Here is a 17794-nt window from a genome sequence, read left to right as displayed (position 1 = left end):
TATGAAGAAAAAGGTAGTTCACTTAGAAAATAATGATCATTGTAACAGCCAGAGATTCAAGATTTCCCTTTTACATCAAGGGGTCCTAATCTAAATTGACAGATTTTGTGTCCAGTGAAGCACAGAGCACTGATTTTTAAAAAAGAGAGCACAGAGGGAAAATAGTCTTTTCAGTCGTTGATCAGTTCAGCTCTAAGGCTAAGTTGTATTCATTGGATTATCTTATACTTGCGAGAAACCTCATCTGGGCAGAGAAAAGTGTATTCATCCTGTATTCATCCATATTGCAAACAAGATAGATCAATACAGATATATGCTGAAATGTTATTAAAAATGACCTTATCTTGTTTCAGATCGATCCCCTGTTTACAGAGGAAGTGGAGGTGAATGTTAAAAGGTAAATCATTTCAGTTTTTATCATCTATGACGGTACTGTATTCCAGATAAAATTTGTTGCTCTGGTCAGAGTTAGCAGCACTCTTTTTTTGCTTACTGAAAAGGAATTTAAAGTTAGGGTACTGTTCATTTGAAAAGTTTGCTTTATACACAAGAGCAAGCAACTCTCATTGTACAGTATATTGGTTCGTGGTACAATGTTATCAGCATAACAAAAAGAGCAGCAGAGAAAAAATCTTGTTTGCGCCTGCTCTCTGAGTCACAGCAGAGCTTTGGAAATCTCATTTATGAAACTATGCCATAGTCATGATCATATTGGGATCACTGCATGTCGATGTAGCAAAAAAGTTTCAGGAATAGAAAGCTATACAGTAAGTTCCACATACTGTATGCTCTAAGTCATTCATGATAGAGTATTGAACGAAATGCATTGTAACTTACTCAGACAATTAAATATGAAAGTAAAACTTGCTAGTGGTGTAAAACTAGAAAACGTTCTGAAATCAAATAACTGGAGAGTTGTTAGGCTGTTTTGTTTTTAGTTAAACGGAAGGTGACCACCGTGTGAGAAATTGAAACCCCTTAGTGCACCAGCCTCACACTGTATCATCATTGATTAAAAAAAACAAGAGACTCGCATAACTCCGTAGGATTCATAACAGGCGCTAACATTTTGTGAAGTGAATCAGCATATATTACTTCTTACATTGCTCTGTGTGTCTGCTGTGAGTATGAGTGCCCTTAACTTCTAACTTTGCTTTTGCAGAGCAAAAGGGGTCTTTCTGGCAGCAGAGAGAAGGCAGCAGGATCTGCATGCTGCAATGAGGAGATCAGTTGCCTTAGTCAACAGTTCAGTCTCTGAGGGGATGTCAGCTGCCATTTTAGAAGTAAATAAACCTTTTAGTAATTTTGTGATCTTCAGTGGAAAGCTGTTATCAGAGCATTCTCCGTGTCTGTGATTTCATAAATAGATATCCCCTATCTTATTTCTGCCAGAATTCTGCATGCATTTTTCAACTCAGCTCCAGTCAGTGATGCACCTGGTGTCTGAACTTGCTTTTGAATCAGTAAGAAACAAGCAGTGACAATAGAGCGAGAGACAAAGATACTTGTCTTTAATTGCCACAGCTTGGAGATCAAGCTTCTGTTTCAATATATCTTAGCCTACAGTATATGCTGCCCCATACTCAACGCGGACTGTTAATTTTTTCTAACAGATTTGTTTTTAAATGTACCTTTTTATTATTTCTGTATTTATCTATTCTGTGAAATTTACTTAAGAAGAGAACATCACTCCTATGACTAATGCATGTTTTCAAAAAACGGAGAATATCTTAAAGGCGTTGTTTACTTGTGCACTGTGTATCAGTTTTAGCAGTTACTTTTAATACTGCATTTACTCCAGGCCGAAAATTGATTTAAAACTGTAGAATTCTAGCAAGAGAATATATACTGTATACACTTTTTTCGGGGGGGGTATGGAGTGGAGTTTGCTTTTTAAAAATGTCATTTTGTTCATAGTTCACAAAACGATATTGAAAAATGTAGCAATTTTTGCAAGCATGGATTTTTCACTAATACATTAATATATTTTTTCAGTCAAACCTTGCCTTTCAGAATAATTTAACTGCTATTTTGGAAGTACCTCTTCTATACTGAAAATAAGTGACTGAAAATATGATTTGAAGACAGACTTTTTATTTTTCTACTGTATTTTATTATCTTTGGTGTTAATGTCATTCTGTTGTTCAGTACAGTCATTTTAGCTTGCATCTTCCATCTCTTAGGCTGCAACTGAGGTGAAATTGAAATTCTTTTGTGCCATTAGAAAGCACTTTATCACTTTGCCTGTCTGAGCATAATGTTCTGACCGTTTCACCCTCATTAAAGCAGAATTAACAGTGGTGTATTGTCTTTTTCCATCCCTATCAAAGAGCACAAGCATAATCCTGTTAATCTGTTTTAAACACAGAGGATTATAGCAATCCTCACTTGGTTGAGGGGACACATGATATTTTTCCTACCTGATGCTGAGTTACTCTGATAGATGTAATTAACCCACGTGGTTGGGTAATGTGAAAAAAATAAAGACAAGATTATTACTGCTTTCAACTACAGCAACACAGACCTCTGTTTGCCTAAAGGACTTTTCCATTTGGCTTGATGTGCAAGTAAATGGAAGTGTCTTAAGAATTCAATTGTACAGTACAATAATGCAAGTTCATGTACCGTGTATTATAGGCAATGGACCTGGAAGTGCCTGTTGTGGCCCGAAACATCCCAGGAAATGCAGCAGTAATAAAACACAAAGAGACAGGACTTCTCTTTTCAAACCCACAGGTAAAGCAACAACTAAAAAAAAGTCCTTTCCAAGAAGGGAGGTTCAGTGCTGTATTACTGTGAGCATTACTGAGATAAAAAGTGGGTCTTAAAGCCAGTACTCTGCTTAGTTATGTACACTAATTTGGCCTTTCGTGACACGTCAAGCCTACGTAAACCTTGTAGGGTAGAAATAACTTTCATAAAGTGTTGCCTGTCTCCACAGCCCTTTGGTAGTCTAATACTGGATAGACTTTCATCGTCATAAATATGTAACATAAATATTTGTCTTGGGAGACATATTAAAGTGACATCCAGGCCTAAACTTGACACCTGTTTCAGCTGCTGAATAGACCAAAGGCTTCCAGAGACATGCTGCTCGTAGTAGTGAAGAAAGATCTTTAGGAGATCTCCTCCCACCCAGCCCTGCCTTTATTGGTAGCCCGTTTTGAAATACAGCAGATCAGAAACCATTGAGATGTTCAGTCAGATTTCCTCCGCAGATTACAGTGCATTGACTGTCTGTGGATTGCTCTTGACACTTATGGATATTTATAAGGAAAAAGTATTTTATGGCTTTAGCTGATAAGAATAACATATCTGTGGCTCAGGGCAGAGGGATCCCTTGTAGATTGTACACAGTAGAATGCTTTCTTAGCTGCCGGTACAAGTGGTGCTCCCCAGTGAGAACCCTTTCCAAAATATGACTCCTTGCATTGCCCAGACTTTGCAAGGCCATGTCTAATTCAAAGTTACAACTGCCTGGTTATGTGTAACCCTGTGGCGCATTAGCCGGAAGCAAACAAAGTTTGAGCCAGACCATATTAATTACTGCTCCAGGTTTATGAACTGAAAGGAAAAGACATTACATGCTGCCTCAGAGGGATTTCACTGTAGTGTGAAATGGACATTAGCGTGATACCCAGTAAAGTGCCCAGGGATAAGTCTGAGCAACAGGTGGTCAGAGTGCATGGTGAATGTATAAAACAGGGGTTTAAGCATAATGAAATATCCCTCCAGGACAAATAGGGTGCTTAACATGTACAGGTTTTATCAGATACACAATGAACACACAGAACGCAAACCTTGTGTACACCACTGGCAAAGCCCTTTACCCTGAATTCTCTGTGGACAGTTCATTATAGTACAGACTAATAATCCTGGGCTTTTGTAAGAACAGAGTTAAGTGGTATAGTATAACCCAAACCTCTTAAATTTCCACTTAAAACTCAACCAAAAGAGAAACACATTAGCTTATATACTGTAAAACATAGTAGTGATTACAGTTCATACTGTCTCATACAGTAAGTGTTACTGGCCATTGCAGAGAGAATTTAGGCAAAGGTAGGCCTTACAGCCCATCAGCCTCATTTGGTTATCAGTAATTAACTGAATAAACAATGTCATCCGGCTATTTCTAGAAATAAGCTGGGTATCAAGTTCTAGATTGTATGTTCTGAAACCCTTTCAGTAAAAAAAGTAGCTTGAGTAGTGTACAGTTAAGAGAGAACCCAGAGCTACTCTAATCTTGTGCACTTAAAGAGATGGTCCCTAAATACCTAGTTCCCTTTCTCACTAGGATGAGAAGGAAAGAAAGCTCTAACCTAGGTGGTCAGGCATGCTTCAGCCCTCAGCCCCAATGATTTCAGTGCTGTAGAAAAAAGCCATCTTCTAAGATTAATTTATTGAGGAAATAAAGAATACTAAAATGCAGTGTTTCCTTTAACATTTTTGTGCAAAACTGAAGTAAATGTTAGTTCAGGCCATGGGAGACCAAACTCGATTCCTGGAGCCCATACAGTCTTTGTAGTTATTTGTTCCATTCGAGCTCTCACTGACATAGCTTGTCTATTTAAATAACTGCTATTTTCTTATACTTTGTATGAGATTTGAATAATAGTAAGCAAATATTAGTTTAAATCAACTGTAGAAGACATAGAAAAAGACACAAAAATCCTTTGTGAGTCTAATTGTGAAAATAATTACATTAATAGTTTAATTGACTACCCAGCTTGGTCAAAAACCACCATTTCCTCCACTAACTGAGTTTGCCACCCCTGCCATAGAATATCTGTGATTTCACAGTTGGTGGGCATGGACCAGCTTTGAGTGTTAACACATGCTTTAAAATATGCTTTCTTCACTTCCCACTATGTGTTGCTAGGACTGATGGGATTAACGGCTAAATTTAAATTTTACAATGATAATCATTGTCCAAATCTTTAAAAGCTAAGCATGTTCTTTTGTTGATTCAGAGTGATTTTCAATCATTGTGTTGAATGATATTTGCTTTCCATTTGAAACAACATCAACATTTAACAAGGTTTTATGAGTCAAAGGAACTTCACATGAAAAAAACCTATCTTTGATGAGAAACTGGTGAATGTAAATTTTGTAGATACAGTACACACTGTTTAAAAATAATTTCATTGTTTTAATTATCCTGTAGATTCTAACATGAGATTGTCTACCATAAACCTCTCTCTTCTTTAAGGAAAAGAGCCTCCAATTCGAAAGCACTGAAATTAGTCTTTTGACTCTTGGCATTCCATGTACACTACTTTTCCAACAGATCAGGCTGCGAGTTTCAATGAAGCACTGAAATTTCTGCTCACTGCTCCCTGAGGAGTCTCAAAACACTAGCCAAGTTAAATCTGTTTTAAAAGCAGACTGCACTAGCCTCTCACAGAACACTGAGCTATGCTGAAGAAATAAATGAAATTGTGATTTCCTTACTCTTTCGGGAGGTTGTCAGTAATTTTAATTACTTTTTTTTTACCTTGATGAGCTTAGCAATTAATTACAGTCGGATGCCATGTTTGTTTTTAATTCCCATAAATGGAAGTTTTCAGCTGGGTGCTGTTAGATGCCGGTGAAGCCTATAAACGTAGGTCTCTCAGGACTGATTACATAGGTGCACTTTTCATTCATCAGTCATTGTGCTGAATAACAACTACCTTCGACACTATGTCTTTGTGCCATATAGTGAATACGAAATGCAGTTTATTATAACAAGACTATTTACTCTCTAAACCATGAACCTGTACATACGTTAATGAAGGAAAACAACATACAGTATAAGTGAAACCATTTACATACATACCTACTGACCTTAGAACTCTTACCAGCAAATGATTTCTACCCTACAAGGTTTACGTAGGCTTGAAGTGTCAGAAAAATATTTATTTTACTTTATCAGAGAAGAAAGAAAGCAATGGTGAGAGATAGCTGGCTCAGGTTTCATTCAATGTCGTGGCAGTGTCCATTCTCAGTGTTGCCTTGCTGTTGCCCCGTTTGCCCGTTAGGAGTTCGTGGACCTGTCCAGGACGCTGCTGGCAGAGCCCTCACTGCGCGAGAGGCTGGTGTCAAAGGGGAAGAAGTACGTGAAGGAGCACCACTGCAAGGCCAAGGAGAAGGACACCTACCGGCGACTCATTGAGCAGCTGCACTGAAGATCAGCCAAGCTCCCTGAGAACCTCTTCCCATACTCCGCTTTCTTATCCTGGCTGCAGCAAGAGAACAACGGCAAATTCCATACTGGAAATAAACAGTTTCACCAGTCCAGGCCATTTGAAAAGGGGCATTTGTCTCCTTTGTTTCATTTGTTATTTTAAGACATTTTTTAGGAATAGATGATAAGTTTACTGCTCTTGTATACAAGGTTTCTTTTTTTAGTTTTTCTAGTCTTGTACTTCATGGGAATGCAGTATTGTGCTTGACCAGGATTGGAATGTAACTTAATATTTTGCTGTACTTTCAAAGCAGTGTACTGTACATGGAGGTTTTGTTTTGTTTTTTAAGGAAGGAAGAAAAGGAACAGGCATTGGTTTCAAATATAATGAAGTGCAATTAAAACTAAATTTCCTTGAATGTTTTACTTACAGATTTACATCAGAATAACGGTCCGGTGCACAAAAGTGAAGCATTTAAGAAATCCTACTCTAGCATTTCTTTCACATGTTAAACTGTGTTTTGTTGGTACACTGACTGTAAAGTGTACAGTAGCAGTATCTTGTCATTGCAATATATTCATAGTTTGTGATCACAAATAATATGCCATTGTTAAATGATTAATGGTTAACTTTTTATCTTTTTCGATGCACTCAAATGTATTTTGTCTTCTGATGCCAGATCTTTAGGATACCTAGAATTTTTTAATGTGATGTTCTTCAATTGGTAGGTACAAGATATGGAACATGCACTAGGCAACCTTTTTCTTCAGGTAAGGTTTTGGAAATCTTACTACTGTAGTTTTTTCTAATATCTGTACTGATTCATGTTTTTGCTGTTATTTATTGACCTTTATTATTACTAATTTATTATTTAGCATAAATAATGTCAATAATAGCATTGAAAATGGCGGGTGCGGAACCACAATACATTTTTTCAATGGAGTCAAATACCGTACTTTCTCATTTTTAATCTTGAAATTTGCCACATGACTTATTGTAAACGGTGCTATTGCAGACACTTCAACCGATTGTGTACTTGTTTAATTTAGGCAGATGATTAAAAGCTTTCATCTGTCATTGTTTCTAATTCATTCATCTGGAGAAAAAACAATGGCAGCTGCACAGCCTTAAAAAAAATCCTGCAATTTCATATTCCAAACCATGGCATTAAAAGGACTGGCTTATTGACAAGTTACAATACCAGCTCTAGCAACTATGGATCTTGCAACAGAGCAAAGAAAAAAGCCAGGCTAATCCTTTTAACCTCCGAATAATCCAAGGCCCCCAAAACAGCAAAGCATTGCTAAATCTGTGCATTTGATTCCCTAGAATTGTTGGGCCTGTTCTGGGTAATGCCCTGTGTCATTATGTCAGTGTTACAACAAGGAGCTTGCTATCCTGAAGTCTCCACTCAGCAGTCAAGTTACTTCATGGTCCACTTCCATTAACCTTTCTTATTTTTGATTACATCTGGATTCATTTTTGTCATAGCATACAGCAGGTATTTTCTGCACTATGTCCACTTATAAAACCACCCGACATTGTAAAAGTCATTAGAAAAATTGTCGTGGGACTTTAAGGTTTTTCCATTACCTGCATCTACAAGACAAGAGTACTGTTGCATACCAAATCTCAGAGTGCCATACAGCAGTGAAGCTTTGAGAAATTTTATTTCCCTGGTATTGCCTTACCTCCATATCTAAGTGGGATCTGGGAACACCAGCTTGAAACAGGAGATGTGGAGGTACAGTAGGTTTTTCCCAGAGGTACTCTATTAAAAATAAAGAAAAAATGAACAAGAACACAAAATAAATCGGCCCAGCTATATACCTTAGAGTACAATTTACATAAATGATAAAATATGTGCATTTATTTAATACTTTTATGTTGTGAATAACAATATATGTCTTGTCTTGAACACCTATGTAAATAAATATTTTTGTGCTTATTATTTAGACTTTTAGTAAAGGTGTCTTTGGCTTGATAAAGCATTTGAGATTTAAAAAATATTTTGGCTACCACTTACCTTGTACTGTACACAAATGCAGTATCTCTCTTTAACCACAGCGTCTCAGTTCTAATTTAGACTGCATAGCACTACTTGGAGTAAGCAAAGCGAAGCACAATAATGTGTAGCATCAAGGCACATTTTTTACTTGAGATAGTAGCATGTACCATGAAGAAAAATCATTTTTACCAGTTTTCAGTACTCTGCTATTTTCAGATATGTTCTGAGAGATAAGGAGAATGGGTCAACACAAACTCCATCAATAATGCCTGAATATGTGAAGGAATTTAAAGCTGGGTTATACAGTACACAGAATGTTATATAGAATGTGACAAGATGGGAGAGTATATTACATATCACTGTTGTAGAAACTGATCTTCCTTGGTTGATTCAGAACATTGGAATAAACATCCTGAAAGAAGGTTGCAGCTGTATTTTCACCAACTGCTTCTTGTTTGCAATGCTTGTTGCATTCCAGCAATGCCATATCCTAAATAAGGACTAATAAATGACAAAGAAAGGAAAGCCTGGAGCTGTGTTGCACAGACAGCGGGGTGTAACACCATGTGTCAGGCAAGAAGACAGACTTCCTTGTAGATGTTTGCAAGCCTGTAGCAAGAAAATATATTTACCACAGTGAAAAGATGTTCACTTGGGGATCATTTGTCATAAAAGAGCAAAGGTACCAAAATCATTCATACACACATAGGAATGTTCCTTCATTACCACTGTACTGTCAAATATATACTGTATAAGGTTTAATCACCTCATTAAATACTTACACTATAAAAGTTACACTGCATCTCTGAAAATGAGAATATGTAATAGTCTTAAATAAAATGATAGGTGATTTAATATCACATCACAAAATCTCCAGTAAAAACAAGATATTATACTAAATTTAGTACTATCCAGGGATTATGTAATTGGACAAAAGAGCTATATTTATCAAGCCTTGACAGCAGTGTTACCAACTGACATTAGCCTGGTCACATCTAAAAAGCTAAGCAAGACCAGTTCTGGTGAACCGTGGGAGATAGGATTTCTAAGTAAATCCACATTACTGCTGTAAGTGGCACTCATGATACTCATCTCTGGAGCAGAATTTCTAAGACCTAGAACCCCAGTATGGGGACAGTAGACACCGTGCTGCAGGAGGTGCTGAACTTCAGATGAAACCAGATCCCACAGTACTTTTTGCAGTGTTAGCTCTGGTGTAGTGGTACTAAATTTCACTTAGGGCTCGCACAGCCCAGGTTTCCTAAAGTTCTCCCTTTTAGATACGCACTTACCTGGTGTGTTGCATTTCTGCAGTGGGAGATGAAGTGGTGCTCCTCTACGTAAAACACCATATCAATTCAAAGTATCCATTCATTTTCTAACAGCTTTATCCAGTACAGGGCTGCGGATTTGCCAGAGCCGATCCCGAAAAGAAATGCATGCAACACCCTGGACGGGACGCCAGTCCATCACAGGGCATGCACAGACATCCACACACTCACACCAGGCCCAGTTTTCCCAGAAGACAATTAACCCACCAGTATGTCTTTGGACTGTGGAAGGAAATAGCAGAACCTGAAGACCATATAAACTCCACTGCAGACAGCTCCCAGGGAATTAAACACAGGACCCCAGGGCAGTGAGGCACCAACACTAATTATTGCACCAAATTCGAATTCAAGATACAGTACCATTAATTATTATTGTAAAATAATAATTTTGCCACTAATACTGAGTGGTTCATAAGTTTTATTACACAAGGCAGGCCGCAACTGCCTGTAGTATAAACTTAGCAATTCATGGGTTAAATCAAAGGATTAAAAAAAAAAATCTACAATCTTACCATTTTAGAGTAGTCACTGCGCTTAGACTGATTTTTAAATTGACGGCACAATAACGAATCCACTGTAGGTGTCATCTTTTAAAATCCCAGAGAACATACTGTACAAAAGGCAAACCCAATAAAAGGGGCCCTTAAACTCAGTCATTTGACAATGCCTTGTCTGCATTCTAACTCTGCAATGCCATTTGCTTTCAGACTGTAATGCTAAAACAATAAAAACCCTGAGCATAATCGGTGATCTGATAGGCTCAAGTCGGGGCCAAGCATGTGAAAGTAATTTATTTTGCAAACAAACTAATTAACTAGTACAGACTTACTGTACTGCTGAGAAAGAAACAGTAGAGTAGTATGGTGAAGCACTCTTTAACTTTAAGAGGGTTTTCAAAGACACATTATTACTATATGATGCTTATAAGAAAGGAAATACTAGCATTTACAAGGGACAGGCCTAATTAGGCATGAGAAGTGGCTTTGTAGAGGTCTTACATCGTGGGTGAGCAGAATGTTACGCAATATACATTTCACTCTCTGAATGTACAGATCACTCAGCTGTAATTTCCTAGAATCCTAATAATTTATAATTATAAATGCCAATACCAAAACTGCATCTTTCTTCAATACGTGTGTTTTTCTATAGACACCAGTGTCAGGAAATAGGTTATTGTAACTTCAAAAAGTGAAATCCATAGATACAACATCTACATACTGTAGCTATAGTTAAAACTTAGATGCAAAGCTCTTTTTCTAGGCCATCTCATTGTTTCTAAACATACTAAGCTATCAAGGGTTAAGAGTTATCAGCAGATTAAAGCCATTGTATGCACACAAAACCACATAGCATCTCTGCTTTTTTCTGTTTTCTATATAATCTTTAATAATCAAACATTTCAGTACTTTAAATTGCACTCTTTCTTGGTATACAAGTTCACTCATATTAATGTTCTTAAGTTTGCAATCAAAGGTAAAGTTTATGTGACAATCTATTTAATTTTTTTAGTACATAAAACATTACTTTTCAATATTTTTAGTGGAAAAACAAGAAAAAGAGCATTTTTCCTAGCTCTTATGATAACTTATAAAAGAAAAGCATAAATGGCAAAATCTAAATTTTAGTGTTCATGTCCTTCTGAGTGTTCTTAATGTTACATTTTTAAAAAATATCCACCATAGTATGAAAATATTTAATGATTAGGTAGACGGTTGAAATTAGCTATTATTTTGACTTTTAAAAAAAACAGAAAACAGTACAGATAGAAAAAAAGATTGAAGTTTAAATTAATGTTTATACACTATACACAGCATATATATACACACACATATATATAAAATCATCCCTTTTTTGTCAAATACGTGTTTCTCAGATTTGAGAACAGTGGCATGCAGGTGATGAATGCAAATTGGGTTTCTACACATTTCAGTGCATGTACAGTATGCATGTTCAGTTCTGAGCAGCTGTGAAGGGGAAAAATTCCCATACTATCAATAAGAAAGACACCAAGAAACTAAACCCACATGAAAGATTCTATATAAGTCTGTACACAACCTGCAAACGTCCATTTTTAATGGAGTTCACTTCAAACAGGGAGCCTCTCAGTTCATCTGAATATGCCGTTTTGCTCATATTTATGGATGTGCATCTTGAATTTCATTGAAGTTGAGCAATTCAAAGTGGCTTTTGATTATGGGCCTCCAGCCGTGGTTTGCATTCGTACACATCAAGGAGGGTTTCACTGAGACAGTGACAGATATTGTCATGTATTATGTGCACTTTGTGAGTTTAAGTTATTTCCTTACTTGGCCCACCCCTGTGCTTGATCGAAGTGTTTTAAAAAAAGCCTGGAATGCCACTAAACACAACGGCAGACTGTAATTTCTAGACCTCTGCTCTTAAAGCCCCATACAGGGCAAAAATACACAGGGAGTGCTGTAATAAAAGCATTACCATCCCTTACCAATAACAGAAGGCATAAAGGTGAACAGAAATGCATCCAACCCCAGTCACAATTCCATCATAAATGGTCCAGAAGCTCTCCATTAACTACTTTGGATTCCACACAGTTCTCCTCCTGCCCAACCCACTTAATGTCCATCTCATGGTCCTTCAGAGCAGAGTCAGTGGAGGGGAGGCGGTTGTCTAAGGAAATGGAGGTGAAGGTGGTGAACTTAACTCTCTTTCTCTTTGTAGTAGGGGAGTTGAGGGATTCATTCTTGTGTTTTGCTCCAATGGATTGCATGGACCCACACATTGGGTCAGTTTGTTGGACTGCCCCACTCACAAGGTTGGCTCCATTTTCCAGGCCAAGCCCAATGTCTATGACGGTGGTGTTATGTTTCTCATGCTGGGATGGGGTGCCTGGCATGTTCATTACCAGCTCAGCGTCTGTCCCCAGCCACACCCAGTCGTGCATGTGGCTCACGGTGTCCTGGCCTTGCACCGGGGCCTGCTTGCGTCTGAACTTCAGGACATAGGACACACAGTTCAGGAGAAAGACGAGGATGGCCAGGCAGAAGACACCCAGCAGCGCGTACATCCCAATCTCCAGGTCTGTCAAAGAGCGGGGCGTTTGAGCTAGGTCGCTCTCCACCTCTGCCCCATTGTTTCTGGGAACATCCACTTGTGAAGGGAAGTTTGTGTAGCCAATTATGTTACTGTGATCCCATCCAGCGCCACTGGAGATGCTTCCCATGGCAACATCCCTAACGACCGACTTAGCCGTTGTAGTTATTTTCCTCATGGCACTTTCCTCCCGATCCGACAGGGAGCTCCCGTAGAAGCGCCCGTCTGTACCCGTTATGCCCTGTGAGGGCGTCATCTGCTTGCGCCCGTTCTTCCTGTTCTCGAGCTCTTCCCCGTCGTTGCCATAGTCACTGCTGCGGTCCTCTTTGTTTCCCCTGGCGCTGGGGTGGAAGCTCACCCTGACGCTTCCGCTACCTACCGCCAAGGTACTCTTCCTCTTGGACTTCTGACAGACCTCGCTGATAACCATTTCCACCTTGACCGCAGCCCCCTGGCCCTCTCCTTCCGCCAGCACCACGGGAAATCGCTCCGAAGGGTCCTGCCGCACGGACACCACCGCTTCATCTAGTGACGTCACAGACAGCATGTAGTAGCTGGAGTCGTAGATGTCCAGAGGCGACATGGAGCCATCGCTGAACTGGATCCAAGAGCTGATCTGAGCCTCCTGAGCAACACAAAACCCATGTTTAATTTATTTAATAACGATTTAATGTTTCATACAACAGTCAGAAGCAAATCCCTTGCACTCTTCTAAAACTCAACCTTCTATATCTTTATAGCAAAATACTGTTTACAATATTTAAAATTTGCCTTGAACTGCTGATCATTATACTGTATATTTAGCCATTACTATTAAGCCATTTGTTAACATTATAATAGCTAAGACTAAATGCATTCTAGTGATATATCAGAATCCAGGACTTTCTAAATGGTATTGGCCTACTGTCTTTTGTAGATAACCATTTCAATTAAGGTTCTGAGTTTTAATCATGGAATTTCAACTCAATATATTTTATAACTTACAAAACAGTATTGTTATAATTATACTTTCATAAATATAACTGAGCACTAACTTAACTGATCTTTTTATTAATGCAAGGTTTAGCAATGGAACCTGTTTAGGGCTGTGCAGTAGCTCCTGTGTGGTTGCCGTGGCGATGATGGCCCTGTTACTTCCTGGACTGAGCTGGAGGGAGAGGGAGAGCCCTGTGACCAGTTGCACCCCCAGCTCTGTGATGGCCACCTTGTCATCCAGCACGGTCACCGTCTTCTCCGCCAGGATGGAGTCTGACAGAGGGGACAGCACCTGCCAAGCAAGCAAAGAAACCTCACCGACTTCTTGTAATGGGCTTGTCTCTGCTAAAAAAAAAAATGTGCTCTGGACCATTACAGTTGTAGAGAGATCTAAAGCTAAAAGACATGAAAGGATTTTTTCTTGATACACCAAGATGATTTACAGATCCAGTCTTCAAAATCCAGAGCATCTCTTGAGATCGATTTAACCAAGCCCTGATTTGACTCAACTGTGTGTATCACTAGATAACAGGTTGTAAGATGTGTGGGACAGAAGTTGGAGAGCACTACCTTGATGACCCAAAGTTTATACCAGTGGCTATGTTCTTACCTGGATAGTGGTCACTCCAACGTCACGACCAGCTAGTATTCTTCCAGCCTGCAGTCTGGCGATCCGTGGGTCCTCCACTTTCAGGAAGTAGCGGACCAGCTCGGTGATGTCCACCTGCCAGTCCGGGCCCAGGAAATAAGCCATCTGCTCACGGGGATCTGACTGCTCGGCCACAAAGTGTGTGAACACTCGCACCAGTGCATGCTGGTACTGTAGCATGCAGCCTCTTCCTTTACGGTCCTCTTCCTCCTCATCACTCTCCCAGCTCGGCCTTAAACGCAAACAACATCTCACTCTCTTTCGATGTCCGCAGTAACAAACTTATGGATCTCCCAATGATTTGGCTAGTTCTGATTAGTTGTTTATTCTGAGTCTTCTTTTTCCTGCGATAAAGTCTGAAGCTTTAATAAGGTGCATTTAACTCTTTCTCTTGTGTTTAATCAAAAGTAGGTTCATTTTTTCACTGCCAGTTATCTTCTTCCAACCTTCATGTTGGAAATAGAGGGCATTATGTAATACTAGGAAGACAGTTTTGGAGTCTTCTCTTCTCTTTGATAGGTGTATATTTTCAAAACCTGCTTATCTTAACAGTTTTGTTTAAAAATCCTGGTTTTGTTTCCTCTACACACATTCTTAATAGACTGCTGCTCATCGGTCCTGTCTGGAGTGGCTTACCTTTTGCTGGTGGAGATGGGCACCCTCCAGCCTTTGATCTGACTGAGCTCAGTGTCAGACACCTCTATCTGCAGGGGGAGGCGTGGGATCCAGACAGTCATTTCCAGCTGGGCGCTGAGGTAGCCATAGAAGAAGTTCACTGCAATCCTCACCTTCCCCCTCATCTCCTTCCCATTCACAAAGACATAGTCACACCTGTCAGACACCTGAGACGGGAAGAGAAGCACAGATGAAAGTATAGACACAGGCTCTAGGACCATTTTTAGTTGAAGGAGAGACACCAAACATCTCTAGTTTGGTTAGTAGTGGTAGAAGAAGAAAAGATAGGGATCTGCTTAATTTGTTGGTCAAATGAGGAGGAAATTTGGAATATCAGAAAGTAAATATTTAAAAATAATGTAGTCAAAGATATTATATTCCTGATGATGAAATAACTTTTCTTTGTGTTATATTGTTTGGAAAGGATAAGCCTACTATACATTTAGAAATGTCTAAGTAAAAATTCCTTCAAACCAACAAAATACTAATGGCACAATTATTTTATTTGGTTAAGGGATGCTTTTTCAACTAGTAGCATTATTTGTTAAAACTGTGTATTCCTATTTAATTAAATAAAGTTCAGTCAAAGGCATCAACTGTAGGCTTCTGTAATAAGGTATGTTTCACCAATTCTAGTTACAGTATAAATACAAACCTCAAATCCAATATTTCCATGTTCATTATCTTAATACTGAAGTGCCAGCGAGTTTGCCACTGCTCTCCTTTCTTGCTACTGTCAAGACACTTTTAGGTCTGTTTCCAGTGGTGCTCTATTTTCCTCCCGCAGTCCAAACACATATTTGTAGGTTAATTGGCTTCTGGGAAAAATTCACCTTGGGGTGAGTGTGTGCATGTTTGTCTGTGTGTGAACTGCAATGGACTGGCATCCCACCCAGGGTGTATCCTGCCTTGTGGCCGTTGCTTGCTGGGATAGGCACTGGCTCCCCCGCAAACCTATATTGGATAAAGTGGTTGGAAAAAAGATGGATGTTTCCAATGGTGTTCTACTGTCTTAACCTCCCCCCTTCCCCCATCACTTTCTCATTACTGACTTCTGACTCAAAAAAATGACATAAGAATTAGTTATCGTGAGTGAAATTCTGATATTGGCCTGCCACTACGATAGCTTGCTTTTAAGTTTTCACCACTGCCCTACAAGCTGTTTGGGTAGTGTACTGCCATCTTCCCGCTGCCGCTGTTCCACTGTGGTACCTACTGTACCCGTGCCGAGGTTTCACTGAACTCCTTCAAGTGGTTGCCGACTCTCTACCAACCCTCCATTCAAGCAGTGATTCCTGTCATTGGGAACCAGCCTTGGCTTCTGCACACTACCCTCGGACTGATAAATCCTGCATCTCTCAGGACTGCTGGATGCTTCTACCAAGGACGGCGCCACTACTAGTGTGCAGCCCTTCCCCTTTCACCAGCACTCCAGGAACCTGGACCTGCTTCCTGAACCTGCCATTTCTCTTTCCGCTGCTGCTAAATCCTATATTCAGCCACTTGCTCTTTAAACTCAGTTAAGGACTTTGGATTTCAACCTTCACCTGCTCAAGAGTCCTCAAAGTTCTCCTCACTTTGTCACCTGCCTTACGTTTCCAATGCACTTAATCACTGGTAACTCTGACAATCTCTTCCTGAACGTCAATGGCCTTGTTGAACTCAAGCAATCAGTGGTGCTAGTGCCTCATTTTCATCCACACTAAAGATGTGCTCAAGTTATTTGTCTATATTCAAGTTTCAAGTGCGGAAATCTTCCTCTTTCCCAATCCCACGGCATTTTATTTCACCAAAGCTTTTCATGATACATCAGTTCATTATTCAGAGCCAATGCAAGCACCTACAGTAAGAAAGGGAGTTTCAAAGTGTCTGTGTAGTATAAAACCTGCAGACCAATTGCATAGCTTTGTGGAAGCACAAAACAGACTAATTGCAGAATAATTAGGGTTTGTAATCTTGGGAAAGAAAGAATGTAGAAAAACTGGTGGCAACTGGGTGGGCAGCCACAAGTATTTGCAATTGCATAAAATGAAATGAAGAATTCACGGATAAACAAAAAATAAAGGACTACTGCAGTATACAGTATATGGCTTCCAGGAAAACTATCTGCCATACTCTGGGCCACATTCAGATTAATTTGGATATTTAATTACTGTTCAAATAATAATTGTATTAAAAACAATTAACTATAATCAGCAATTGTTAAAACTAATTAGTAAGCTGCAGGTCTTGTTTTGCAACAAACATGGTGCTAGACCTCAGGTAATTATTTAGATTTTTTTACTTGTAGTGACTTTGAATGTTCAAGTCATTACTAATTGTCATTAACAATTTAAATGTGGAGTAACTGAAATGCTCCAATTTCCAACACAATTATTGATGACATTGATAACGTAATTTGAAATGTTTCTGCATGTCTGCCTGGCTGAGGGACAAGACAGAAATAGTTGAGTGAGCCACACTTTTAGGAATCCAACATATACAAACAAAATAAAGATTCAAAGGCAATAATTAATAATGATTAAATGAATGAACACAATAAACAACAATATATTGTTGTTTCATTGCTTGAGAATGAAGCAGAATGGTTGCAGACATATTATCATATTACACTCAATTTAAAGCAATAGCCAGAGAGGACATTGCTCAAATAACGTTTTCCACCCAGAAGGTCTTACCAGACCAGGAACTGCCTACTCTAGAATCTAGGAGACAGTACAGGATAGTACAGGATATAGATCGTGTTAGTACAGTACAGGAGTTAGTACAGGAGAACTAATCCTTTTTATACATCCTTTAACAAACCTAAAAAAATTATAAAAGACACTGACAGACAGTAGCAATAATATAATCACGCAGTATTATCTACTTCAAAGAAATTAAACACAAGGCTAAAGCCTTCATAATGAGTAATAGGTTT

At 39.0% G+C, this 17794-nt stretch overlaps 2 protein-coding genes across 8 annotated transcripts in view; one reads left to right on the top strand and one right to left on the bottom strand.

The window, feature by feature from the left end:
* glt1d1 (glycosyltransferase 1 domain containing 1) overlaps nucleotides 1-8122 on the top strand; it is a 34516-nt gene extending 26394 nt beyond the window's left edge. For all 7 annotated transcript variants that reach the window (XM_088617742.1, XM_088617747.1, XM_088617744.1 and 4 more), the window contains 4 exons: nucleotides 354-397; nucleotides 1163-1283; nucleotides 2638-2736; nucleotides 6021-8122. In XM_088617742.1, the coding sequence (XP_088473868.1) occupies nucleotides 354-397; nucleotides 1163-1283; nucleotides 2638-2736; nucleotides 6021-6167 (411 nt within the window). In that variant the 3' untranslated portion in view covers nucleotides 6168-8122. The remainder of the gene's footprint in view (nucleotides 1-353; nucleotides 398-1162; nucleotides 1284-2637; nucleotides 2737-6020) is intronic.
* Nucleotides 8123-9980: 1858 nt separating this feature from the next.
* The window catches only part of LOC148641684 (transmembrane protein 132D-like), a 71290-nt gene continuing 63476 nt past the window's right edge, over nucleotides 9981-17794 (bottom strand). Inside the window, exons 6-9 of the mRNA XM_088618154.1 lie at nucleotides 14836-15041; nucleotides 14161-14431; nucleotides 13651-13842; nucleotides 9981-13200 (exon numbers count right to left, since the gene is read on the bottom strand). Coding sequence (XP_088474280.1) covers nucleotides 12028-13200; nucleotides 13651-13842; nucleotides 14161-14431; nucleotides 14836-15041 — 1842 coding nt within the window. The 3' untranslated portion in view covers nucleotides 9981-12027. The remainder of the gene's footprint in view (nucleotides 13201-13650; nucleotides 13843-14160; nucleotides 14432-14835; nucleotides 15042-17794) is intronic.

The sequence above is a fragment of the Lepisosteus platostomus genome, chromosome 24 (genome assembly GCF_059453375.1).
Source record: "Lepisosteus platostomus isolate fLepPlt1 chromosome 24, fLepPlt1.hap1, whole genome shotgun sequence".
NCBI lineage: Eukaryota > Metazoa > Chordata > Actinopteri > Semionotiformes > Lepisosteidae > Lepisosteus > Lepisosteus platostomus.
This window is presented reverse-complemented; position numbering and strand designations above follow the sequence as displayed.